At 42.0% G+C, this 26,876-nt stretch overlaps 1 protein-coding gene across 2 annotated transcripts in view; it reads right to left on the bottom strand.

The window, feature by feature from the left end:
• ESRRB (estrogen related receptor beta) overlaps window positions 1-26,876 on the bottom strand; it is a 134,629-nt gene that overhangs the window by 39,158 nt on the left and 68,595 nt on the right. For both annotated transcript variants that reach the window (XM_027883677.1, XM_027883676.1), the window contains exon 2: window positions 3,031-3,440. In XM_027883677.1, coding sequence (XP_027739478.1) covers window positions 3,031-3,440 — 410 coding nt within the window. The remainder of the gene's footprint in view (window positions 1-3,030; window positions 3,441-26,876) is intronic.

Here is a 26,876-nt window from a genome sequence, read left to right as displayed (position 1 = left end):
TTTTGCTTTTCCATCTCAAGCATTTCTGGTGCTGCAAAGTGGAAACGACACACAGGTTTCCAAGCCTTGATCTTTCTTTTGGGCCACGTAACACAACATGAGAGAGGTCATAGGTGTGACGCTCCCTACAATCTGTGGGACAGGTTAGGATATGTTGTGTGATCCTGTCTTCGTTCTGCAAAACCAAACACTGCAATTCATCTTGAACTGAATCAATGGTTTGGATTTTCCTGTCTTCTTTTTCCTATCATTAAAATTTTTCTTGGTCAAATCTGACTTTGTAAAAATTCCACTTTTCTTTGGAAAAATCCTACTGACAGAAAATTCTTACATAGCAATATTAGTTACCTTAGAGATAACCAGCCGCGTCCATGCTGGCTTTTAGCCTATCTTCTCCCCATCATTTGAAAAACAACAGCCCTTGTGTTGTCCATGACAGGCTGGCTTCATCTGGCTACGTGGGAAAGTGAGTTGCAGAGCTGTCATGCTCAAATAAGGTCTGCAGCTTGAATGTCCGTTCTTTTCACTGCTCTGCTACAGCAGAAGAGGCGGTGAAGGGGCTATTGCAAGATGCTTCTGCCCCAAGATAGGCAAGTTTTAAGAAGTTAATGCAGCTAAAAGAATCCCAAAGGCAGACTGGGGTAATTTGTAGCAGGGGCGGGGGCTAGTTGGAAGGGGAAATTCACATGAAGCTTCTCCTTCATGATCAGGGGTATCTAGATAGTGTAATAATTCAGGATTTAGATTTAGACCCATTTTATGGCAGCATGCATACCTAACATAGGGCCAGCAGAACAAGTACTGTCATCGTATTAATTAGATTTTCATCTGTCAGTACTCAAGCACAGAGAAGTGAAGCGGCTGGTCTGAGACCACTAAAGGATGATGATGAATTTACCTACTGCATCTGGGGAGTTTTGGGGTCATCACTCCATCTCTGTGCTCTAAACGTTGAGTTAATGCCACTCCCAGACACCAAATCATGGTAAGTCTTTTGATACTAGCAGGGAATCCAATAGGATAACATATACATCTGCAAGCTTTCTGCAATGTAGGCAGACTGAGTGAAGATGTTTTCACTTTGTCTGTTAGATGCTTAACACTGAATATGAGTTGCAGGATAAACACCTTTTGTAAATGCTCTTGCCACTCGCCTTCTCTTTTACATGATCCTTAAATCCTTTTCCCTGCACACCCAGGACTATGCTTGGATATCACGTGCACTGCAGCAGAGCCCCAGGAACGGTGCACTTCCTTGACTCAACCAACCTCTGCAGCCCTATTTGCTGCCAACTCCTATGGGTTTAGCCTTCAGCTTCATAGATGAAATTGCTCACCCTCAGGCACAGCACATTTGACTCTCACACTCTTTGGAATAAAAGCATTTTGGTACCTCAGTCGCCAGCGCAAGCTGATGACAGGGTGAGAGAAATTTCCACTTATTTCTTTCTCCCATCTGTTACACGTTAACAGGCAATCAATTAGGGAACCACAGGGAGAAAGAATATGGCTGTGCTGGGAACAGGAGGCGGGAAGGAAGCACTCTCCCCTCTTGGGATTAAGTCAGCTGACACATCACTCAGGCTGACACAGGCTCTAGATACTGCTACCCTGCATAATTTTCTTTTGATTCTCTCTAAAAACTCTTCAAAAGTTGCTAGATCTTCTTCTCTTTCTCCAGGTCTCTTCTGCTCTGCCACAGAGGTAGTCCAGTATTGCTCCCAGGAGGAGTTAGTTTTCTTGTTTCTTGCTGTATTAGGAGCCCCTAGGACTTGCTTCAGGGTGCTACCCTATCTCTCCTTTACCACCTGAATATACCTAAAAGAAACACTAGGAATGGGTCCAGTGCTGGAGAAAGGATGGAGTTAGTGCTGACAGTCAGAAGTGCAAGTAAAAATTCACATTCAGTCACAGAGATTAAGCAATGACAAATCACACAAAGCCCTGCCAGAGAACTGGTCAATGTCCTAGAGATGGCACTGATTTCCACATGGCATAATAAAGAAGAAAATGTCAATGGGGAAGAGTGATTATTTTCACAGCTGGATAATAGAAGAAGAGATATCTAAAATCTAAGAAACCAAGCTAGAAATTGTGACTTTTGCAGAGACCTGGGATGAACTGCACCCTAGACTGCTCTGTCCACTCCAGAGGTGAACATCCCCAGAAACAGAGTGCAATGAGACTCATTCAATTAACAAAATGAGTGCTCTCTCCGCATGTGCATTTGTTTCATTCCACAGGAGACAAGGCAGTATTGGTGTGGTGGATTGACCCCAGCCAACAGTCAAGTACACGCACAGCTGCTTGCTCACGGGACACCTGTCTCCAGTCAGCCCACCTTAGTTGGGTGAACTGAATACACTTTCCACTGGAAGATGAATGATCTTGTCCTTTTTCCAGTTAGAGAAAGTACGAAATAAAGGGAGCATCTCTATGTCCAGCCATGTTTGCTCACATGGGGCACTTGTAAGCAAGTGCACCCAAGGATCCATGGCTGGAGGTTACCTGGATGCACTACTGCTTTTGGCTATATTGTAGCTGTGCATGTGCACACCTGCAAGCACACCTTTGGCAGTCAGGACACAGCCATACCCCTCATATCTGAATTGTACATGCAGGAGCAATGCACTGCAATTCAACTATTCATGCATACACTGAGGTTTTCAAAATCACCTGAAGAATTTCTCATCCTTAGTAAGACTGACACAAACAGGGTATCTTTATCTTCTTCAGTGACTAGTTTTTTTATCTTCAAAGAAGCTGCATCTTAATGAAAGCCAGCCAGGCTAGGAACTTGGCAAAGGTTCCTATCACCACATAGCCTAACTTCATGTCCGTGTTCATTTGGGAGGACCAGAGCTGCTTAGGAGAAGAGAGGAAGCACACAAAAAGATGGAGACTCAGGTACATTGCATGCACTGTTCCCTTCCCCCTCTTATGCGACATTGCAGTCTCAGCAACGTCTGGGATCGTGGCCCTCTACTTCTATGGAGCGAATGCTGAAGTTTCCATTCCTTCCCACCGTACCTTGAATAGTCCTCTTGAAGAAGGCTTTGCATGCCTCACAGGAAGCCACGCCGTAGTGGTACCCAGAAGCAATGTCCCCACACACCAGGCACAGCCGCTTGGGGATTGCATTGAGCATGTACTCGCACTTGGTGGGTGAGTCCTCCATGATGGCGCTGGCACAGTCGTCGTAACGCTTACGGCAGGACCCACCGTTAATCCCCGCGCCATTGAACATGGGGGGTGAGTCTAGGCCATTGGGGTGGCCGCCCATGGTGATGCCATAGCCACCGCTAGCATCGGAGGAGCCACTCGGGCTGTGGTGGCTGATGGCGTCGATGCCAGAAGATGGGCTGGAGGGCTCGGTCTTGATGAAGGACCCACAGCTGGAGGAGAGGTGCCGCTCCTCTGTGGCCATTCTGCCGAGCAGCCTGCAGGGAGAGAGCAAAGGCACTCAGTGACCTCCTGGCCAAACCCAGCTCCAGGTTAGTCAAAAGAGAGCCCTCTTTTTCCCACCTCAGTTCAACTCCAGTTGAACTCAACTCAGACAGTTCAACCCCATCCAGGTTCTTCTTCAGGAACATCAGTACAATAGCCCACCTCCTCCCCACAAACCCACATTAGAATAAAGACAAGAATATTCACGTAGATCATGTTATCAGGCTGTTCACAGGCTGCAGTGCTGGGAAGGGGCATCAGTGCTGATGAGGCACAATCTACCCCTGAGACAGCAGAAAGAAATCAGCTTGCCTGTGGCAGGCCAGGTGAAAAAGATGTTTAGTTAGTTGAGAATATGCTGCCCTGGCTTAAGCAAAAAGTTCAGGAACAAACCACACAGAAAGGACCTGCTCAGACTGGATTTTCAATTTTTCATCTGTAATACAGAAGTCTTTGATTTAACTCTCAATTTGAATTTGTCTTCTCCCCCTACTGTATTCTCCACTCTGCAGCACACTAGCATCATTAAAAGAGGAGCTTAGAAAATAAAGGAAAATAATCTGATCAAAAATTTCTTCTGACTCAATCTTAAATCGTAATCTTTCTTCTATTTACTAGTATTGGGCTTTTGCATGGACACGCAAATTCCCACTTTCTTAAGAGATGATTATACTCTAAAGCTTATGGAATCTTTACCAAATTTGCAAGCTATTCTTAATTGGTTTAGTTCACAGATAGTCTTATTCCTTATATAAATGTTCAATCTCTTTTTTAGAACACTGCTAATTTTTATGATATCTACAGCAATGAGTTCCAGGGATTATTTGTGCAGTGTACGAACAAGCAAAAAAAAAAAAATCCACTTTTATTTGCCTATAATGTATTTGCAGCCTTTGAGACTCCCTGAACATGTCCTGACTCTCCTCGGGAAATGTAGTTTTGCCATGTTCTCCTCATTCAGCTCTTCATTATCTATATAATTGCTCTTCATGCAGAAGTTTTTGCAGATCTCTTATCTGCTTCATCATCCATCTCTGAACTTCCTCTAGTCTGGCTATTTCTGTTCAGTCCAGAACAGAGTTCAATGAGCCAGCTCCTCAGCAGCATGAAACTGGCACCGCTCCATCACTTCTCCAGCTGAAGGTCTGGACAACAGTCAAGACAAAGGCACGCCATCAATTACGTAGTGATGTTACAATATTTTCAGTGTTATTTTCAGCCTATCTATTATATAACTCCTTACACTGTTTGCTTTTTTTCCCTCTTTAAATTAAAATCTAAATTGTTACCATTTCTTCAGCAGAGAATATCAGAAAGTTACTTACTGCAATCCTCATCTTTTCCTGAGTCGCTGCAGTTAATTTAGAATCCATTAGGATGTATGAAAAATCAAATTATTGCCTTCTGGTGTGCAATGTTTTACAATAGTCAACAGCGTATCTCATCTACCACTGTGCTGTGCAGTCCACACACTCAGCTTTATTAGGATCCTCTGGAGTTCTTCAGTCTTTTGTGATAATTTGATGTCATCTGCAGTCTCATTGTTCACCCACTTCCCAGATCATTAACACATGGATCAAACACCATAACACTGATCTTTGTGGGTGATTCGTGTTAACCTTTATCATGCTGAAAATTGACTTCTCTTTCTTCTCTGGGTAGGATATGTCTACCCTTTCTTTCCGTCTCTGACACTTTTTAATTGATAATAGTATTAACCTGAGAGGTTAAATTTTCCCTTTAGCAAGATAATTTGTCAAAGGCTTTAAGAAAAACTAAACACATGCATTTTTCTGATGACATGGCCAAAGATTTCTGACTGACTAGGGATGCTTGACTTTTCTTTTTGGAAGCTCTGCTGGTTTAAAGTTACCATACCATGGTCATGTGGGTAATTTCTATTTCTATTTCAGTTTCAGCCTATTTACCTGGTATTTGTGGCAACTCCTTCTGCCAAGAGGTCAAACATGTCAGGGGACAAGGACAAAATATTCTGTGAATCAGCAAGGCTGGAGTGCACACATATATATATCACATCTGTGTGTCTGTTGATAGGAATATAGATGTTTGATATGCAGCAAGTTCACAATCCCGCATCCTTATGATCTCACTTGACCCAAGTATCTCCTAATTCTCCCTTCTCTGTTTCATCCTCAATGTTTGACCTCATCTCCTATCTCTGGGATCGATCAGTCAAGTTTGTTATTTGGCAAGACTGTTGACCTTGAGAGTATGGGCAGGCATCTCATGTTCCTCGGCTGCTTTGCCTGGTGTTACCTGAGAGGAAACCAGAGTTTGGTCCGTCTCAGAGACAGTGTGATGAGTTGATAAATGCCCATGCTTTTGCCCAGAGGGCCACACCAAACTAGAGGTCATGGAGCAGTTACAGGAATAATTGCTGCAGGTGCATTCACCAGTAATCCCCCAGGGTTCCTAGACAGACTGCAGAACTTCTGAGGTAATGCCAGCTGACTGTGTGGACAAAGATGAAGCTTTGCTAACTCAGAGTGGATCTTAGCATCTCATAGAAAAGCTGAAAGCTGCTGTGCTGACCTTGTTCTGAAGCCTCTCCGTACCTGAGAAGTGCATTTGTGGTAAAGCATAAAGATCACAGGACACAGCAACATGAGATTAGGGTCAACATGGAAGGCAAAAGAACCACAAAACACTATTCAGCACTGAGGAACAGTAAAAGGAGCTGGAATTGTAATTTTAAAAGAAGACAGAGGACAACACTACAAAAAAGGCATGACAAGGAGATGAGCTGCACTGGCAGATTCCATCAGAGGAGTCCAAATTCCAGCTTCTGCTGCTTAAATAGCCTAGGACTTACTGAGATATTTCCCTCCAGTAGAGGGGGAAAAAAAAAGAAAGGAAGGTATATCAGTCTTCTCAACTCACAACTTCAATTAAGGAGCTTTCCTTCCCAAGGCATGCAAACGGTGACTGATAGTGAATCAGGGATAGTAACAACTCGCCTATATTCTTCCAGCTGAGGACCCTCCTGTTCCCTTCCAGGAGGCAGCAATATGTAGCAAGTGCTGGTTAGACCTGAATGCATGCTTGAGAGGCAGAAGCCCTTAGTACCAAGACAGATCAAAAATTATAGCTAAGGTGACTTCAGCCATTTCAGAGTTTGTGTTTTTCTTTTCTGGTCTCTGACTTTCTGCAAGTCTCATGGAGATCCCGTGCTGATTTTTAAACAGAGTCAGAGTGTCCCCTGGCAATGAGATACATCTTGAACTTCAAGAAGAACAGCTAAATGTTTCTTGCAAAGAGTTCAAAGTGATGAACAGTCATTTTGCTCGGCTCTAGTTACCTTAATAGGAATGTAAAAGGAGAGAGACTTGATCCAACTCTCCTCCGTGCTGGCACAGGAAACTCCGTTACTATTTCTGTGCCCATGTAACAGGCTTAAAGGTTCTAAACATTTCGTTCTTTTCACCTTTCCTCATCATAGGTCATTCTTTCTAATCCCTTTAGCATCTTTGTGGTCCTTCTCTGGATTTGTTCCAACTCGCCTGGGTCTCTCTTGCAGCAAGGTGCCCCGAATTGCACAGCGCAATGCCACAGCACTACAGGGGAGAGTCACTCCGGAAAGCACACAGCCAGGTAGACATATGGACCAACTGAGCATTAGCTTTGCCAGACATCAGGTTGCACATCAGCTCACATCATTTGATAGCTACTGTCTCACCGGGACCTCTCTGAACATAAGCTGCTTTTGCCACTGTGCTCTGCGCAACATGAAATTTGGAGATTCTCCTTGTTCCAAAGTAGATCCAGTATCATCTTTAAACTACACAGTGCTAATTGCCACTTGTTTTACCAAAGCCTGTTCATAACACTCAGTTTTTTAGGCTAGCTCTTCTTTTTCCACTCTGATCTTTTTTTCTAGTACCTCTCAGTTCTGTTAACTGTAAATTTGAGAGTGATTGCTTTTACATTTTCCTCCACTAATGAATATTTACAGTCAAAACACTGCCCTTTTGAACACCACCTTTGCAGAAGGCTAAAGAATATCTCTAACCCTTCTGTTTACACTCTGTCATGTAATCCATGATTCATTTCACAGGATTTGTATCAAACCCAATTTGATCTAATTTCCCTAATAAGATTTTGCACAGCTTTGTGTTAAAAGCCCATGCATGATCCAAAGTCAGTCTATTCACTGCATTCCTTTTGCTCACTAATTATCTAATTGTATCAAGAAAGGTTATTGTCTGCTGTATTCTTGTTTCATAAACTCACTGCTATTTATCACTAACAATATTGTTAGCCTTTATATGCTTACAACTGCCCTCAGACAAGCATGCTCTAATCTCAGTGATTCTGGATGTAAATACAAAGATTTAGACCAAGTCGAGATTGTGCTTTTGGTTTTTATCCATTAGTGTTCTCTCCCTTGGGCAGTGATGTTGGGTTAATGTTACAAGTTTCCCCAATTCTTCTCCAGCCTTTCCTCTTTTACTGTTTCTCTAGAATGGTTGATATTTAGCCATTAATGGCTTATGAGTTTAGCGCTCTCTTGAGAACAACAGTAATAATAAGAGAAGGAAAGATTGCTAGATGGACAGGACCTGAAAGGGACAAAAGACTAGTGTTACAAAATTAAGGCAGTAAATATTGGCCTCAATTTTTTTTCTTTTAAACTTCAAGGATTACAAGTTTGGAATTGGTGCAGATAAGGCTATTTTACTGCACATCTTTACAAGTTATTTTTGCCAGAAATAATAATTTGTAACTACATTCACCTCTTTAACCCCACTTCTGGATATGGAAATTACAATAATTCAGTAGTCTTTATCTACAAGCCTTCACCTAACCCAAGAAAAAGCAAGGCTCACCACTCACACCTGCTTAGCAAGATAGCCAAAACAATATCCAGCTTTGTAAGGGAAGGTAACTTCTCATCAGAAGAATTTTCTATCAGCTAAAAGTATCCACAATTCAGTAACTTAATATCATTTGAGCATCTGAGTGCTCATGTAAACCTAAGTAGATGACTCTGTACCTTCTCTATTGCAGCATTCCATATTCCTAACTGGATCAAAAAAAGTTTAGTGGCAATGCTGCTGAGCTTCCTTAGTGGCTGAATCCTCATCTTTAATAGGAAATGCAAGGATAGCTCAGTTTTGCATTCCAGTTTCCTGGAGGAGGGTATGGAATGGGCATCTGAACATCCAGAAGTTCTGCCATGTAGTCCAGTCCCTTCACCAATCTTGTCTGAGGAAGTCACAAAGTCATCAAGCCAGCATGTTGTTCCAAGAGTAAGATTGAAATTATCATTAAGATGAAAGCTGAAATATAGTTGTAGAACTAGTATCAACTGATGGAAGGGGAGAGAGAAAACACTTAGGCCCTCCTCAGGCAAAGTCTTCTCTATTCTGGGTGCAAGGAGAAATGTAGAAGGTCAGAAACGAGCTCTTTTTTTGGGTGGTTTTCACACTGGATGTGGATTCCAGACAGAACAAAATCTTGATTTTCTAAAGAACCATAGAACAGAAAACCCCTGCAGGCAAGATGCCTGTACAGCTTGTAACTTCCATGTGCCATACAGCTGCACTTATGGAACTGCACTTTAGTCCTAAAGTCCTCACATTAGACTGAAGTTTTACTGAGAAGTCTGCCAGTATAAAGCTGCTCACTTCAGGCACCAGCTTGTGACAAAAGCCCACTCTGGATTGCACAGATATTTTTAAACCAGTCATGAAAGACCAAAGAAGCTTTAATTTGCAGAAACACCAATGATAACAGGGATAAAACATCCAACCTCTTCTCTGGTACAGGCCTATTTTTACTATCAGTATTTGTTAGCTCAGATGACATAAATCTGCACTGCATGTATAAATGAAATGTGCACATCATGGGCAACATGGACTTTGTGTCTTTTGTGGGCCACATGAGAGAGCTTTGCAACCCACGAGCTTTGCAACCCACAGTGGACAGACAAACAATGTAGATTGGCTTCTCAAACAGTCTCCAACTCCAGTAACAAGCCAAACTTTGACAGGGGGCTTTTTTTAGATACAGGAGACGGAAATAAATAATGTTTTCCAAGGCTAGATGTGACAACTGCAATAACAGCCAATGTAATTTTAGGTCACATGTGCAAAGAGTTAATGTCATGGAGCTGAGATGCTCACACATGTTGGTCAACTTATTCTTACCATGGACAGCTCACACACATGCTCCCAGCCCTGCCTCTCTGCTGTGAGAACACCCACTAACATGCTAGGGAGACAAGAGGCCAGTACCCACACTGATTTCTCCTGCTCTTCCACTCCATATGGACTTCAAATGAGAGACACACCATCTAGAGACTCTTTATCTATACCGATAGCTCTTCTCCGTACATTGGTGGGATCTGCCAATGTGCCGCTTTACTTCTGCACAGCGGCTAACTGTGGGTAACTCAGTCATTATCAGTCACAGCTAAGGAGTCTTTTCTAGGCTTATTCTATGACACAGAAACATATCATGTTCCCAGGACAAACTTAATTTCTCTCTGAGGGTGGGCAAGAGCTTGAGTAGTACAAGCATGATGGGCATGATCATAAACATAAATCACCAAGTTACCAGTGCATAGACTTTGGAGGTTTTTTGTTTAAATCACATTAGTTAGCATTGCTCTTAAGGACAAAAGAGTCAGAATCTCAGACTGATCTAAATATTTTTCTCTGGAGTGCAGATCTGATTTCTAAGAGTTCTGTCATGTTTCCTAGTGATGGCTCCCTTTGGCTTTAATGGGCTATTCTCCTATTCCGTAGAGTGTGGCAAGCCCCCGACAGCCAGTTTTTAAGGTATTTGTCCGTAAATGCCCACTCAAACACTACCTACTTGTCTTTGGAAGAAACATAAACCATAGCTTACAAAAAGGCTGAAGAGCTTGCTCTCTAATTTGAGGTAGAAAGCACTGTGTGACTTGTATTCCATAGCATGAATAACAATCTGTAGTTCACCACCCTGGTCTGCTAGGTTGTGACAAGGTCCAACTATCAGCATTTTGTTCTAAAAGAGCTACACCATCCTAATTCCAATTACAACCATTTTCTGTTGTTTTTTGCTTTGCTGGGCATCTGGACCTGGCTTATTTTGTAAAAATGAATCACACCTGGCCTGCCTTTCACCCGCAACCTGAGGTGAGATAGAGATTTTTTTCATTTGCTTCATAATTTGATGGTGGGTCAGGGGAAGAAGTTTTGAGTCAGGAGCCTGAAGAAGCTAAAATGAAAAAATGTAAGCAAAGTCCCAGAGCAACTCAACTCCAAGAACCTATCTAGAGAACTGTCTCCAAGGATCAGCTGCCCTGGTATTCCTGAAGAGAACTGGGTTGTATGAGATCTACTGAAGGGTGTCACTGGATGTAACCGGTTTTGCCACGTGGACTGAGGAAGATATTCCTTGGTCAGCAAGGATGACAGAGGCCCAAGGTGGGTTCTTCTGCAAGCTAAAGAGATGGAGACAGCAAATGCTCATATTCTGGCTTCTACACAAATAGTACTTGCTTGTCTAATGCCCAGTAGATGTTTTATCCCTGTGACCCATTGCACAACCAGAGCCCAGTTACATATCGGTAGATCTTCTCCAGTCCAAGTTAGCTCACATTGAAAAAAGCTGCTGCAGCAAACTGTCTGCAGGCTGCTTAATAAATAAAAAAGGCTCTCATGGGCAGAAGACATTATAGATTTCCTACTAGCCTTCATCCCTCTCCTCATTACTGTAATTTCTCTTCACCCTTACGACAACAGTCTTGTTAGTAAAGGGTAAGAAGTACTACACAGATGAAGTGACAATTAATCTGGAGGTGTGACACATATTATCAGTTCACTCTCTTATTAACACATCGCCTTTTGAAGGTACCTTGCCCTCTGGTGTACTTAATGGCACTCCCTCCAGAGTGAATTGCTTTAGCACTTGAGCTAATGCTTCTTGCTTATACTTACTGTTGTTATCACCATGAAACAAGGACCAGGGTTGACTTGGTGTTTGCTATTTACCCTTCCCCCTGCCACGCTGTCATTCTGTGTTGCACATTTCCACTTCTTCCCCCACTATTTCTATATCTGGGGGATGGCTCACAGCAGTTCAACAATTTTTTCCTGCAGTTCATCAGTTTTTTCCTGCTCACAGCAAAGCTGCAACTCAATCCCTGTTGAAATGCTCAGCTAGACCTTCATTTCTTCTTGAGTCTTTATACTCAACCTATCTAGAGCACTTATAATCTCTATCTCTCTAAATACCTTCAGTGTCCTTCAGACACTTGTGAATGAGACCCACACAACAGGAGGCTCAGTAAAGCACACTTCAAACTCCTGTACATCAGAATTTTCCTTCCACCTTTTCCAGTGAGCAAGGAAAGGAAAACCTCAAGCACTGCCATTCATATACCATTTACTTTTGCATCCCAGCCTGATCCAACACCTCATCTCTTACAGACCTTTTCTTTCACTCATTACTCTCTTAGATTTCTGAGGGAATATTGCCACCAGTGTGAATTCTTTAGCCTACACTTCCTTGCATTTCAAGTTATTCACTGAAGGCATTCCTCTCTTCAACCTTGCCTACATTCATAATGAACAATGGCATAAAAAAAGAGAGACCCAGAGGAATTGCCTAATTTTTCCAAGTGTTTGAGCAAGGAGTTAGGATGGGAGATACTTACATATCAAGGACATAATTCTAGAAACAAATGTGAAAAGAGACTTAATAATTAACTGTTCTTTAGGAATACTAGTTTACTGAAGGAGGACTCTAGGTTTATTGAGTCAAAATCTGAACCTGAGTGTTCTTCAACCTAGATGCATTTAGAAGTTCCCTGCTTTTGAGGTGTTAATATTTTTGGGAAGGTTTCTGTTTCTTATGCTTCAAAACGTAGTTGTAGTGGGACTCTGCCTCCTTCTCCCACCCTTGCCAAGAAAATCCAGACAGAATAGATGGGCTTTGCCTAGATTCTACCTGTAGCTCTTAGAGAAATCTATAACTAAGTGCCTCATCATTAGAAACATTACTCAAAACCTGACAGATTCTGAAAAAACTGACTGAAATTAGTTCCACATAAATTAAAGAATGGGAAATAACAATGGACAATTAGTGCTTTCTCCATAAAGCATTTCTAAGATAATACAGTAGCAAAGCAAGATAGCAGTGTCAGAGCAACACTGGATCTGGCACAGTACAGATGTTCCATAATCACTGCAAAATGTGGAAGTTGGAGTGAGTTGGGCTGTCAGAGCAGACTGAAGCACAACAGAACTACATGGGGACAAGGACAGACAGGAAACCTGTGCTACACAGTGAGGCTGAGATACAGCACTTGAAAAAGAAAAGAAAGTGAGTACATGACAGAGTTAACTGTAGACCAGGCTCTTCTCAAGCTAATGAATACCACAGGTGTAAGGAAAATAGATGACACATGGAAACACTGTTTTCCTTCTGCACATCTTAGACTGCTATAATATACAGGATTATCTTTAGCTACCTCTTTAGAATAACCTCAAGGTTCGGTTTTGCTGAGTCTTTAAACTCCCACCCTTGGTAGGTATTTAGCAAATCTCTTACCACACACTGCATATATTAAGTAGGTAGCTATATCTGACCCAAATTCCAGCTTCTAACCCTAATGACTTATTTTAAATCCATTTCATTCATCCATCTTCCAGACTGTCCCCATATCCTTTGACCGACAAAGCAGCTTCCAGTCCACTCAAGCCCAGACCTACCAGAAGCCCCACAGTGTCCTGTATTCTTACTTGTCTGAACCCAGAGATGAGTAGACGACCATGGGCAACTAACTGCTATTTAGACAAAAAACTCTGCAACAGAACAAACATATAATTTCCCCCAATATTCTGCAAACTTTGCATGCTCCTTTCTCTAGACTGAAAAAAACCCCAAACAAAACAAAACAAACAAACGAAAAACAAACAAAAAACCCCCAAAACAAATCAACAACAACAGCAAAAAAATCCCCAAACAAAACCCCTAAAACCTCCAACTCAACCCAAACAAATTATAAAGCAAAATACTTTTTAGTGACCTTAATTTTTCTCACAAATTGGCAGCACTGTTGGAAAATTTAACTAAATGTGATTACAAAAACCCCACAAAAATATTCCTTTCTGTCATGGTGAATATATTATTTCCTCGTCCCATTAAGTTTCCACTTTTCCCTGTTACTATTTTGGAACACAAAAGAAAAAAACACAAGCGTGCAAGCTCTTCAACCTCAGTTTCAGTTCCTGTTCCTTGTCTTTTGCATCCCTACTAATGGTCAAGCAGAAGCTACTGGGCAGATACAGCAAAGCAGAGAGACATACAGTCAGGCACCCACAAAGAAGCTACACAGCTGCTTTTACACTTTCATAAAGTGTCTTTCCAAGATACAAGTGCTACAGGGCTTTATTCTGTTGGGTATCTGTGTATAGCAGGTATGCGTACATACAATAAATTTATTGTGCAAATACACTCAAACCCCTTTCTCACACCCACCCTTCCAGATACCTCCTTTCCTCATCACGTAGATGCACCTAGATACCATTCCAGCAGCTTTGGTATAGAAGCCAAACTATGACTTCATATTTCCTGATCATCATCTGAGTGTTCAGACCTTTACAGCAAACATAATGCAGTAAAGCAAAAACAAGCAATCAAAAAACCACTGCTTAACTGAGCCACATCATCTGCAGTCTGCACCTTGAGTCATAGTCCTATCTCTACCAGAGCACGAGAGGAAGAAGACCTCACACAATTTTACATATGTCTGCACTCTGTCTGATCTCATATTTAAGAACAGTTTGTTCTCTGTCCAGAGAGAACAAACCTTCTCTCACACTACTAGAAGAGGGACTGCCCTCTTCAAAGAAGGGACCTAAAAAGAAGCAAGTTTCAGCAACTGACGGCCCGATGTGACCCAACTCAAACCAGCTCACCCTGACGGCATGTCCTCCCCGCTGTGCTTGTTCCCTTTGCCCTTGGAATGCTATCACTTGTTATCACGCTGACTTCTCCAGATGGGGCATTTTGGCTATTGATCTGATAAATAAACAGCCTGCTCGCTCGATCAAAATGTTATTTTGCATTTCAATTACTGTTCGCTAATGCAACCTTCATCCCGCCAAGAGTGCTGCTGGCAATGACACTCGACCTGGCACAGGCGTTCACAAGCAAATTCGGCAGCGCCCGCTGCAAGCACCTAACGGGATTACCAACCTCCATTAGATGCACAGAAACAGAAGAAGATGGACAGACAGTACAGGGCTGAAGGGGAACAGACACATGCCAAAGAGAAGGATGAGCAACCTGGATGGACAAAGGGTGCAGATAGGCAGAAGCACAAATTCACAGCTTTACCAAATATTTTGACAGGCGGAGGTCTTGAAAGCTAAAGACTTTCCCTCCAGTGGACAACCCCAACAGCCGAGCTCACTGTGTGCGAGCTATGCAAGAGTTCAGAGCAATGGGAAATAGAAATCAATGTCTGATGACAAGCTGGCAGTGAGAACTGCAAACCCAGGGCAAACAGGGTCATTTCTAAAGCAATTTCTGGAGCCCAGCTCCAACAGTGTCCAAGAGCCCCTAGAGATGGATGCAGAATACTGTGTGTTAACTTGCAGGGAGGAAACCCTTAGTCCTTGCTGCATTCTTCTGGGCAATGTGACTGATTTTGGAGAATCTGGTGGTGATACAGCAAGAAAAGGCCATCCAGAGGTAGTGCTAAGAGAGAGATCTTTGGCAGGTGTTGATCTCCGTTAATTTAGCACTCTGTTTACATCAGGGAATCCTCTGCCAAATCCCCAAACTGGTTTCACTCAAATCCTATCTGTAATATCATATGACATACTTCACCAGGTGGCTGGTTTTGTACTAGATTCATCCTGCATCATGCAGAATGCCCCTTGGCCCCTTTTTTTTTCCTATCTAAACTCCGAAATGAAATGTAACGTATCACAAAGTGACACAACCATTTAACAATGCATGCAAATGGTGGTCAGTGCTTTCACCACCCCGTTTATAGTTTGCCTGTCTGGACTTAGTTCCCAGGTGACAAGGTAATATAAATAATCAAGAAACTTCATTTCTCTCAATTTCCTTTGACAAAGATCTTTTGCCAGGCCTAGACAAATTTGTCCCATTTCATTACCAGACAGCATTCAGACTGTCATTCAGGAGTTAAAAATAAACAAACCCCTATAACACCCTGAGATTATATAAACGAAATGCTAAGTATAACACACTGAATGAGATCAATGTGATCCATAAAGACAGGATCTATAACTCCACATGCTCACACTTCATCTGTTCTATGTGCCCAGCCTTCTAGTTCCCTCTGCCCTTGGCAAACTAAGTCCACACCCATCTCTCTATAATCAGTCTGTGCTGGAGACCTTGCTCTCCCAGATCTAACTCTGTACCCATCCTTTCTCTGAGTTCACTCTTGAGAGCAGAGTTTCTGGTAACCATTCTACACCTAGATCACCACTAGGCAACCATGCCCCATACACAGCCAAAGGACCCATACACATTATGACTCCAGTCACTTGCCCTGTACTTACAACATGGGGCAGTGAAGTACAGGGTACTGAGGCCTTAACATGCAGTCAAAATGTCTCAAAGTCTGATTTCCAGCCTCAACGCTAATCTTCTTAGAGACTTCAGCAAGTCCCTGCAGCTCTCCAGGACACCGCTTTCCCAACTGATATGGTCCTGAAGGACTTACCTCTCAAGAACATCTTGACAATCGACCACCAACTATGGCTGAAAGAATGGAGTGTGCGGATGAGTGTGGTAAACAGAATGATAGACATATAAACCCTATGCTCCAGATTATCAGCAGAATTTGAACCTCTTTCTTCAGCATCCCAGCTCTGAGATTTGCCTGTGTAAGTAGTGAGTAGTTAGTGTTTTCATATGTTAAAGGTAGCCAGAGGAATAAAACACTGGCTTCACAAATCTGTTTCTATAACATAGTCCAATTCTGACCTCCTCCTATATCTGACTGTACTTTAAACCCAGTGCCCTGTGACAAAATCTACACAATAACCTAATCTCTAATACTCCCTAATCCTATCTCCATCTCCCTACATGCTATTTCACACACCAACTGCCTCCTGCTCACACCTCCATACAACTAATTTTTCCATTGTCCTTTGCAATTATACTTCACTACAAATTTTAAATCAAAAATTCATTTCTGTTTAAAAATGCAATTCTGTTTCATATAGAATTAAGTCCATTTTGGCAATATTTTGAACTGTAGAATTTCCAAAACAACTCTAAATGAAAATGAGATGTTTAATTTTGCTTTGTTCCTAGCACTTTACTTAGCCCTTCATGTGCTGCCACATGTGTTTGACTAACCAATCATGCAGTGTTTCAGGAACATAGTGGAACAAAATATTTGAACTTTCTTCAAAATAAATGCTATTGGAATTTCTAATTCGCTTAAAATTCTAGGTTGCAGTCAGGTTTGAGATAAAATAACGTTTTCAAATAACAAATATTCTGCAAACCAAAATTCTAATTTCCATGCAGGTCCCTCCCTGTATCTTCTAGAAAGTCCTCTGCTTGTGCATCACTCAGCAGGTCTCTTTTCCCTATTTATCTGCATTCAGAAATACACAGGTTCTAACACATACAGAAATGTTTTGACACTTCATGCTATCCCCTTTAGCTAATCATCATAGAGAGATAAGGACTAGCAAACAAACTGCATCTAAATAATCTGAAAAGGTGGAACTCTACATAAAAGTTCTGGAAATTCAAGAGTACCATGGAATCTGCACCATCAACTCATATAAAATTGTCATTCTGTATTACTCAGGGATTAACCATGTGTCAAGGAGCATCCTGCAGCCAAAAATCAATCCCTCTGATTTGAAAGCTGAATGCTGTTGGAGAAATTCAGCTCTACTTTTCCATCTGGTGCCATTTAAGCTTTACCCTATTCCCTCTGCATCACAGTGAAATCACTGCTGGCATGTGATCAGAAGCTCTGAAACCCTGGCTCCCTATCAGTTGACAAAAATTGACCTGGACATTCTATCCACTTTGATGAGAGCTTGAATGAAACTTCTTTCTCATTCACTCATGGCAAGGAGTGCTACTCCTTAGCACATCTGTGAGCCACGAAAGAATGCTTCATTTTACAGCCTGCTGAGGAAAAAATATTGGAATTGAGCGTAAATAAATACCTTACCTGCCACCTGAACTCTACCCAGCATTTTGTAGCTACCGGGGAAATAAATCAGAAGTAGTTGGAACAGTATCCTGGCTCATCATTTAAGCCTCCATCCAACTCCTATTGAAATTAAATTGTGATATCTATGGAGTTGAAAGGAAACCAGACCTTTGGATCTGAAAATTCACCTGAATGTTGAACACTGCAGCTATCCCATGCCCTTCACTGGATTTCTGGAAACCTTCTAGTGTTTACCTACTCCTCCTTCAAACTCACTTTTATTTCAAAAGTTCCTGGGAAGGAGAGCAAGGTAAACCAGAAATTCCCGCCTACACTAATAAACACTCTTCTCCTGCCAGTCACACTGGACAGATTGATGGCCCTAACCAAACATTACAAATCACAGTGCATCCATTCACACATCTGCATCTCTGGGTGATATTCACTGGCCTGAGCATCCCTTGGAAGTCATATGCTGCCAGGTGCTTGTCTGCTTGTCTACTCTGTGCACTTCTCTCCAAGAGAGGAAGTTCAGCAACAACAGGCACCCTAACAACATCTCTCCAACAGGGGTTTAATTATTTCCTTGGATTCATCCTAAGCAGATACATTAACACTCTAAATGCCTCTGACAACTTTCCTACTTGCAAAGAGGAGAGAAGTCCTGTCCATGTCCAAGGAGTCTTCTCATTTCCCACTTTCCTAACCTGGAAATAGCATTGATCTCAAAACAGGATGAATTTAAGGAACCCAATATGCAAATCAAAACAGTTATAAGAATCTTAACCATCTCTCATGCTGCCCCGACCACCTTCCCAGAGGGAATTTCAGTCCACAGGGTTAAACAGCGGCTACTCTGTAGGAAAATCACTGCTCTTCTCAGCTACAACTGAGCTGCCTGTTCTGATTTCCTGAAGTACTGGCTGCAGTGCTGCTCACCACTTGGCATTCACAGCATATGGTACAAAATAGACTGGATCAGCAAGGAAGCTACAGGGACTGGATTGCAGTGCTAGGAAAGGTTGTTCCTGACTGTGCACTAAGCTGGTGCAAACATGAACATCAATGTTCATTTTCCTATTTTTTGAGCATAATTTAGCTGAGGTGTTTTAGTTCTTGAGAAATCTGCAAGCACTTTAAAGTTCTTCAGTCCCTGCAGAACTGCTGGATAGGGTTTCAGGCCAGGAGTTGTTGAGAGAGTGCCTCGTAATATGGTCCTTCCGAATAAAAAAAGGAAACTCAAATTTGGCACAGCACAAACCTCACTGAACTACAAGCTGAGATCCCTCCAAAGAGACTCATGGCCTGTAAACCTGGTGGAAGGATACACAACCAGTCAGAAGAGGGACGAGGTTGTAACTGTGAAGCACATTTCCTGCAAACCTATAGCCTATGATCAGTTTGGAAGACTAAAACAAAAACTGAAGTTGTTTTGTCCAGCTTCAATATTGAACAGTGGAAAAATGTCTGTTTAGCAAAAGTACTGGATCTCAAAACAGAGCCATTATTAAGGGCCTCTTGTCTTCCACCAATCCAGAAAAATAAATTTTGGTCACACCCAGTTAAAAAAACAGCAAGAAGGCACATTTTAAAATGCCAGTTTGCATTACAATCCCCTGCTTCACATTGTGCCCAGAAAAGCCTGAGATAAAGCAGCAGCAAAATGGAAGGGGTGTTATGGATTCTGGTGTATTCCATCAGAGCAGTGTTTATTCTAATCAATCAACTGTAAAAATAGCAGCTGAGAGTAATTATTAATAATCAAGTAAAATTGGATTATTTCTCTGCACTGCAGTGTTGTCTGGATGGGAAGGCTAGTATAGAAATAAAGTTCATCAGAGCAAGCTAAGGAAATAAAATTGCTGACCTCAGCAGTTCATCAGAGAAGGTGGAAAAAGGAACCTCAACTAAGCATATGGTATACTATCTGCAGCGTATGAAGGTTAACTAAAATAATTACTAGAAGGTGGCTCAACGGCTGAGTTTAGGCATTGAATCAATCCAGATGTATATTCAAATAACAGCAGCAAGACCTACCGCCAGAGTCTTCAATTTCTAAGGTATCTAGTTTTGTGATTCCTAATTTCTGAAAGCACAGTCAGCTCTCTCTTCCAAAATGCAGTGCTTGAGAGGAAGGGCCTTAGATCTTCTCTGAATATGCTGTGTCCTCTGTGCAGCTGTGGTCATGGCTGATTTTATACTCAAGCAATGTAATGGAAACATGTATAATAAGGGACTATTATACTGAACATTTTGCAACATATTTAAGTCAGGAGATTTGGTGTTATTCTGCCTAAACAAACCATAACATGCCATTGCACAGAGAGTCATATTCTCAAACACAAATACTGAATTGTAACTAAAAAACACGCACTTTTACGGCAAAACCAATGGCTCAGGCAACTTCACTCACAAACACAGAACTGCTGTTATGTTAGTTGTTTGTGTCCATGAGTGCCTTGCCTGTGCAATCAAATGGACGTCTTGTAAATACTTTGCAAATACAATTTAAGAGCCACCATTTGAAAATGTAAGTCAGACATGATATTAATGGCTAGACTGAGTATAACTCGGTAAAGCTTCCTTGCAATAAATGAAATTGTACCAGTTAAAAAAAAACTAGGCAGCAAGTCCTAGAACACTATTCCTGGCAAGAAGAAATAGTACCCAGCTGCAAGAGGAATACAATACTGCTACTGAAGAAGGTAGAACTTGGAGTTTTCTGACATCTCTGTGTGCTTAGCCAGAAAACTGAATTAACACAGCAAACATTTTATGTTTAACAGCTTACTAATTACATTTTAAAATTAAATATTTACTCCTATCTTGAGTATTTTTATAGCACCCAACAGCATCTCAGATGAGTTACTCTTCCATTTACTTTAACAATTTCTTAAATTAAAATAATTCCTTATTTAAAAGGGGCTGGGGAGAATCTGGAGAGTTTCTTCCCCTCCCCTCCCCCCTCCAACTGATGGATCACACAGAATGTTACACAGCCCCCAGTTCATATCGTATAGGAATATGGGATCTGAAGAGTCAAGGTTAGCTATAAAGCCATGGGTGAATGTACATATCTACTTTGCTAAGTCTAGCAATCCCTAGAGTTGGCTTTTACATATCACCTGGAGCAAAACATCACTTTCACTGCCCTACTGCGAAGACCAGCTGTGTTTGTCTATTTCTTTCCAACATTTTCTTTTCTATTTCATGAAATAAGGAGGAAAGAAAGAGACACACATGATTTAATTTTTACTTCAAGTTGGATCAGTCCTGAAAAGTTTTGATAGCGTGGATCATCTACCAGAGCAAAAGCATACTATTACTTCTGCAATGTTAGTGTCTGCTTTAAGCACCAGCCCACAGACCAGGATGAAGGAATGGGAAGAGAAGAAACAGCTTTGGACAAAGAGCACATCAAATTCTCTCTCTTTGCGTGGGAGCAAGGGGTTAAGCCTGCTTTGAGCTTCACTTTGTTGTTCATAGCTTGTGCAAGGCCAGCAGTCAATCAATCTTCTCTCTTTCCTTCCTTTTTTTCCTGGGACCCACTGCAGGAATATCATGCCCAGGATCTTGTTTAAATCCACAATTCTTCTCTGTCAAGCCAATTCTTCCCATCCTCCCCAAGGCCCCCCTTCAAGATACCCCCTCCTCCTCTCCCAGAAAAGGACCCTTCTGAGCTCGTTTTGCTAATGTATTCTCAAACCAAATTAGGGGCTCTGACTCTCGGTGAAGTTCGTGAGTTAGTTGCCACGATGCACTGAATTAAAGATACAATCTCGGACTCAAATCAGATTAGAGCCCACACACACACATGCAAAAGCCCACTTTCTAATCAATTTTATAAAGGGCCTTCAGCAGAGATACACTAATGGTATTGAGCTAAGATCTTTAAACTAAGTCTGCAAGAAGTCTGCGGAGATAAAACACCCACTGTATTAAAGAGAAAGCTCTTCACTGTGCCCTTCCCACCTTCCCTGTGCACACGGCAAGAGCCCCTCAAAACACAAAAAAGCTCTTCTGAACCAGAGATGTTCCCTCATGTCCTCCTTTCTTGTCTTTCGACTTCAGACCTTGAAGTCCCTTAGTTTATTCACTTCCTGTCAAGCTGCAGCAGAAGGTCCTTGCACAGAGGGCAGAGGAGACAGGAGATCTACAGAACCCTGATATGTGTTAGGAATTAGACATAATGAGAACACGTGAAGCCTTTTAGGACCATCACGTGAATCTGTAAGAAGTGGGCAAAGTGGAAAATCAGCTGACGAGGTTCAAGGGGAGTTCCTATTCCCACACATGTGCCTTGCAGTCACACACAAGGTGCTAGGCACTGCCCTGGTGCTGGGCACATATAACTAGGATGCCACAACAGCCACATCCTGGCAGAGACATGATTAAGTGTACGCTAAAGGGCTCCCTTTAGAGAGCAACTGCTATGCATGCCCAGCATCTTCACATCCTTCTGCCCTCACCTCTCTGTTTAGCAAGGAGGTTCTCATCTATGGCAATGGGTTTCCTTCTCTAAACCAATGTTCTGACATGAAAAAAAAAAATATATAGTAAGATTACCCAAGAAGGTGACTACAAAGGCAAGACAGAACAGTTTATAAAAGAAGCTGCAACTGCTTATTTAATAGACCGGCCATGGCTAAGTCCTCACCAACCAGAGAATAAGGCAATCTGTGAGTACTCTGGTTTTGCAAGGTTTTCAGTGTCAGACTGGGGAATAATCTTCTGCTCTGTTTCTGCATTTCCAGTAAAAGCACCTCAAAACATTTCAAACACAATAGAAAGCCAAATCTGAGAACCCAACATCAGTCTTTATTTGCTGTCTAAGATGTTTGTTTTGTTTCTAACAAAAGGACAAGAGGATACTGGCTAAGGTTACAGAAAATCTGTATTTTAAAAAAAATCACTGCAAAAATAGAAATTCCTCTTTAGATATAAGGGAATATGCTCCTTCGATCCTCATAAGTTTTCAGATGATCCGAACATTCTTCATTTCTGAAACTCTCGTTGGCAAATTGAATTGTGACATTCTACATACACAGCAGACTCCCCAGTAAATCCTGACAAAAATAAGTCAATCACAAAATAAATTTCTCTGACCCAGAACAAGCTAACATGCATACAAGCCTAACAACACACTGGAAGAGACAACTTGAACTTTCACAGGGCCAACCTTCAACAGAAGGAGCCTTCCCCTTGGATTTTTTTCAGACGGGCGGCAGTTCCTAGAGCTTGGAGGGACAGAGGTGGCCTCCTGCAGCAGAGAGGGATCTGTGGGGCCTTTTCAGTGAAAAGCAGCAATGTGCAGAGACCACAACTCCCAGGTCTCTCTTCATGTTGCAAGGCTCAGAGTCAAACCTATAGTTTGTATAAGCTGCTCCTCCACATTTACTGTGCACATGCATACAGGATACAATCCAAAGGCTGTATGAAACAGCAAGCGCTTTCTGACACAGCTATCACACTCACCATTCACCCCCTCACCAGCTTCCACTAAACAAAGTAAAAGGATTTCAGCAAGAGAGCTGTGGCAGATACGGGGTCTAACGTCTCTACACAATTTTGCTGAGTAAAATTTCACATAGCTCAGAGGGGCTACACTTTCCCTGAGACAGCTTCAGGCCTCGCACCACTGTGGAGTTCTACAACGGTCACGTGCTGAGGATGACGCCAGTTTTCGATGCAATTAACCTTTCCAGCCTAATGAAATGGCTCTATTGGCTGTGGTGGCAGCAAGGAGCCCCTTGACTCTGGCAGGCTCCTGAGGATGGGTTATCGAGGTTGCAGAGCATTACTGCTCCACTTCTATTTGCAGGCTGCTGATGCCAGACCTGAAAGGAGTAGGCAATGCCAGCCCCAGCATCATAGTCCAACATCATATCGATCCTTGGGAGAGGGGACTTGGGTCTGCGCCCATTGATCTGCTGTGTCACAGGCAGCGTTATTCCAGGAACATACCCTGGGCAGCAGGAGAACACAGCTGGGAGGAAGAGGAAATTTCCTCAGATGGGAAAGCATATGGACTACCCCAGGGGTGATACGAAGGCAGCACACTTCTCTTAGGAAGTGTGACTTAGGAAGAACCAGATCTGTGATGGAGCCTCAAGATTTTATGCTCTTTACTCTGAAGCTGGAAAGACAGGCATAACAGCCTTCCCAAGGGTGGGTGACAACTACTGTACCCTAAGAGCTGACGTTTTGGAGTCTCTTTCTTTCTTCCTAGCTGTTGAACTTCTGCATGCAATAAGGCAGGAGAAGGGGAGCTGTGCAAATCTGGTATTACATGCTTAGGCCCCAAAAAGGCACAGCATGTGGAGAAAGCAATGGGTACCTTCGACTCCCACATCAAGCCATCCTGACAATACAGCCCACAGGGATTTCAGTCTTGGAGTTCTGCAATACTGTAAATCTGACCCACATTTGCATATGACTTTAGCAGTCTCTGTTGAGATTTACCCTGCAGTGCTCAGTCCAACACACTTCCTTAATTTCAAACCTGCCACACAGGTCACCAAACTCAAGCAGTCAAAACATTAGAACCTAGATTATACTCTTAAAATTATTAAAATGGCATTAAAACAAAAATCCTGCAAATAAAAAAATTGCTTTTCTTCTGTTTCATGTTCTCAAGCCATGATATCAAATTCCTTCTGTAATGCTGAGAGAAAAAAATTTGGATTAAGAAACAAAACCGTAAATGGTGCATCACTACACTTCAAAAAAAAAGGTTTCATCAAATATTGCAAGATTACAGACCCCTCCTTTCTCCATATTTGTTGTTTTTCTTCTTTCAGTAAAGTTTGCTTTCATTTTCAATGTTTAGCATCATTATTTTCACACACCTTCCTCACTGTCTTTACAAACTGTTGCTGTGTTTTTCAAACACCCACTGTACATTTCAGTGTTCCAATGTGATAAATATATAGCCAGGACACATTCAGAACTCAAGTCCACGTCCTACATGAAACTCTAGTTCCTCTTCATATACTCACTCATTGGAAAACAAAGAAAGAAGAGCTGCCAACCAGCTGGCCTTAGGAGCTTTAAGATGTGTTGTCCATGTGCACCTTCCACTAGGAGGCTTTCTTGGGTTTTTTTAGACCTCATGGAACAGGATAAACTTCACGCAGAAGCTCAATATTCAAAGGCAGAGGAAACAGAGCAGGAGACAGAACATGCATATGGAAAACATATTTTGAAAAAAAAATTAATTATTGTGAACTCTTTCACAATGTGGGGTTATGCACATTCTATCCAGTAATACTTACTTCCCATGGAGGTCAGTCTGGAGCCTATTATTACACAAGATGACAATCTCTGGATAGAGATCATTGAGCGTTTTTTAACTTTTGGCTATAGGAAAGGGGAGCTGAAGAAACCTAGACCCGTGCACATGAAAGGGCAAGAAGTGTTCTCATACCTGGCATGTTCAGTGATGTCTCAGCTCTTAAAGAGCAATTTCCTCTCCTGTCATTACAGAAACGGACTCATATTTTAGCTCTAGTGGGTATTTCAGGACAACCGGAACTGAATCCAACACAGGGAAAAGGATCTCCTACAATCCCAAACAAAACATTTCATACTCTCATTGCTGCACTTCAGAGTCAGTGATCTGTAGTCCCCATTTTCCTGGGAAATTGAAGGAAGCCTGCTGAATGGCACCCTGTCACAATAAAGGTAAGTGCTGCTGGAGGTGGCAGTTTACAGACAGGTGAAGATGCAATGTTAGCACAGCCAACAGGTGGTGAAGGAATGAAAAAGAAATTAATATTTTTGTTGTGGATACCATTAAGCTTTCCTTGGGTGTCAACAGAGCCATATGGCTGTAGAGCAGGTCAGACAAAAAGATGGTGAACAGAGACTAGATGAAGCCTCCTAGTACAGAGACTTTCAGCATCAGCCATCCACAGGCCACCTTGTCTGGTGTTGGTACCAAGGAAAGTTTCCTTATTGGAACTTTCATTTTAAAGAGCCTTTGGCCATTTGGGTCCTAAATTTGAGAAGTAAACGATGATACTGCAGAATTGCCCAGGAGATAAACCTGATTAATAACTTCGCCTTATTTACTGACCTGGGAAGTAATTAACCCATCAATATTGCCCTTCTTCAAGTTACAAAGCTTCCCAGAATAACAGAGCCACATAGCATTCACATTGGTAGAATTCAAACACTTTAACTCATCCAGTTTGGGGCAAAGCAACACTGCAGATTAGGCTGAGGTGAAAGGAGAAGCAAACCTTCAGTGGCTCAAAAAGGTATGTGACGCAGTCCTGGGAAGCCCTGGATTTCACTAATGAGACAGAAGCAATCAGAAGAAGATGGGAACCATGGTGGGGAGGGGGAGGTAGAAGAGAAATAATTCTGAAAACTCTAAAAGGTGGCAGAAAAGAAAAACTGAAAAATAAGTCCCAAGAACCATAAATTAAAGGCAATCTGGATTAGACTGAAGCAGATACATCTCCAAAGGAGAAAGTCAACAGATAAGCAGAAGTAAGAAAAACACTTTGTCATTTATGACTTCAGCACAGAGTATGAACAGATGAAGGACACAGACAGTGTAATACAGATGCTGCCAGGGAAAAAAGGTCTCTGAAATCAGTGCTTACACACACATTGCAGTACATGGAGACCTCCTCACAAAGGAGGATGTTTTCCAGAACTACAAAATGTGCTTCTCTCAAATATCTGAGCGTGCAAATCAGGACTGCCATGTTCATTTTAAGTTTACACATACACATGTAGGAACATGCTTAGAAGAAGAGGCAAAGTAGTATTTACTGAAAAATCTGTGACAAAGTAGCATTTGGTGCATTTGGACAGCACATAAGCTTTCCTTATGACTACAGAAATTCAAGCTAAAGGGCCTAGCACAGGGCACCCATCTTCAGGAACTTCTTTCCAACCAAAGCAAAACTGGAAAACAAAATAATTTGTGTGATGGTGTCTGGGACAGGACAGGTTGTATTATTAAAGGCATTATTCTCATTACAAAAGCACTTCACAGACCCAAAGTATTATGCAGTGTACTATGTATTAAAGATCTGTCTTCATCCATAAGAACTTGCATTCCAGAGACAGACTAAAAGATAGAAAATGTTTTTATTCACAATTTACAGACAGGGAGAGAATCAGAGACTTGAAGTGTTTGCTCAGTTCACCTAGGGAAGTTACAGAAGAGCTGGGAACTGGGCCTCAGTCCTGATTCCAGCTTTAGAACATCCAGCCTCCTTATGAAACAGAAAGT

This window comes from Empidonax traillii, unplaced genomic scaffold (assembly GCF_003031625.1).
Source record: "Empidonax traillii isolate 1590-97213 ecotype Southwest subspecies unplaced genomic scaffold, ASM303162v1 scaffold132:size1788729, whole genome shotgun sequence".
In the NCBI taxonomy this organism is placed as follows: Eukaryota; Metazoa; Chordata; class Aves; order Passeriformes; family Tyrannidae; genus Empidonax; species Empidonax traillii.
The sequence above is the reverse complement of the archived record's forward strand: the minus strand, read 5'-3'. Positions and strand labels throughout refer to the sequence as shown.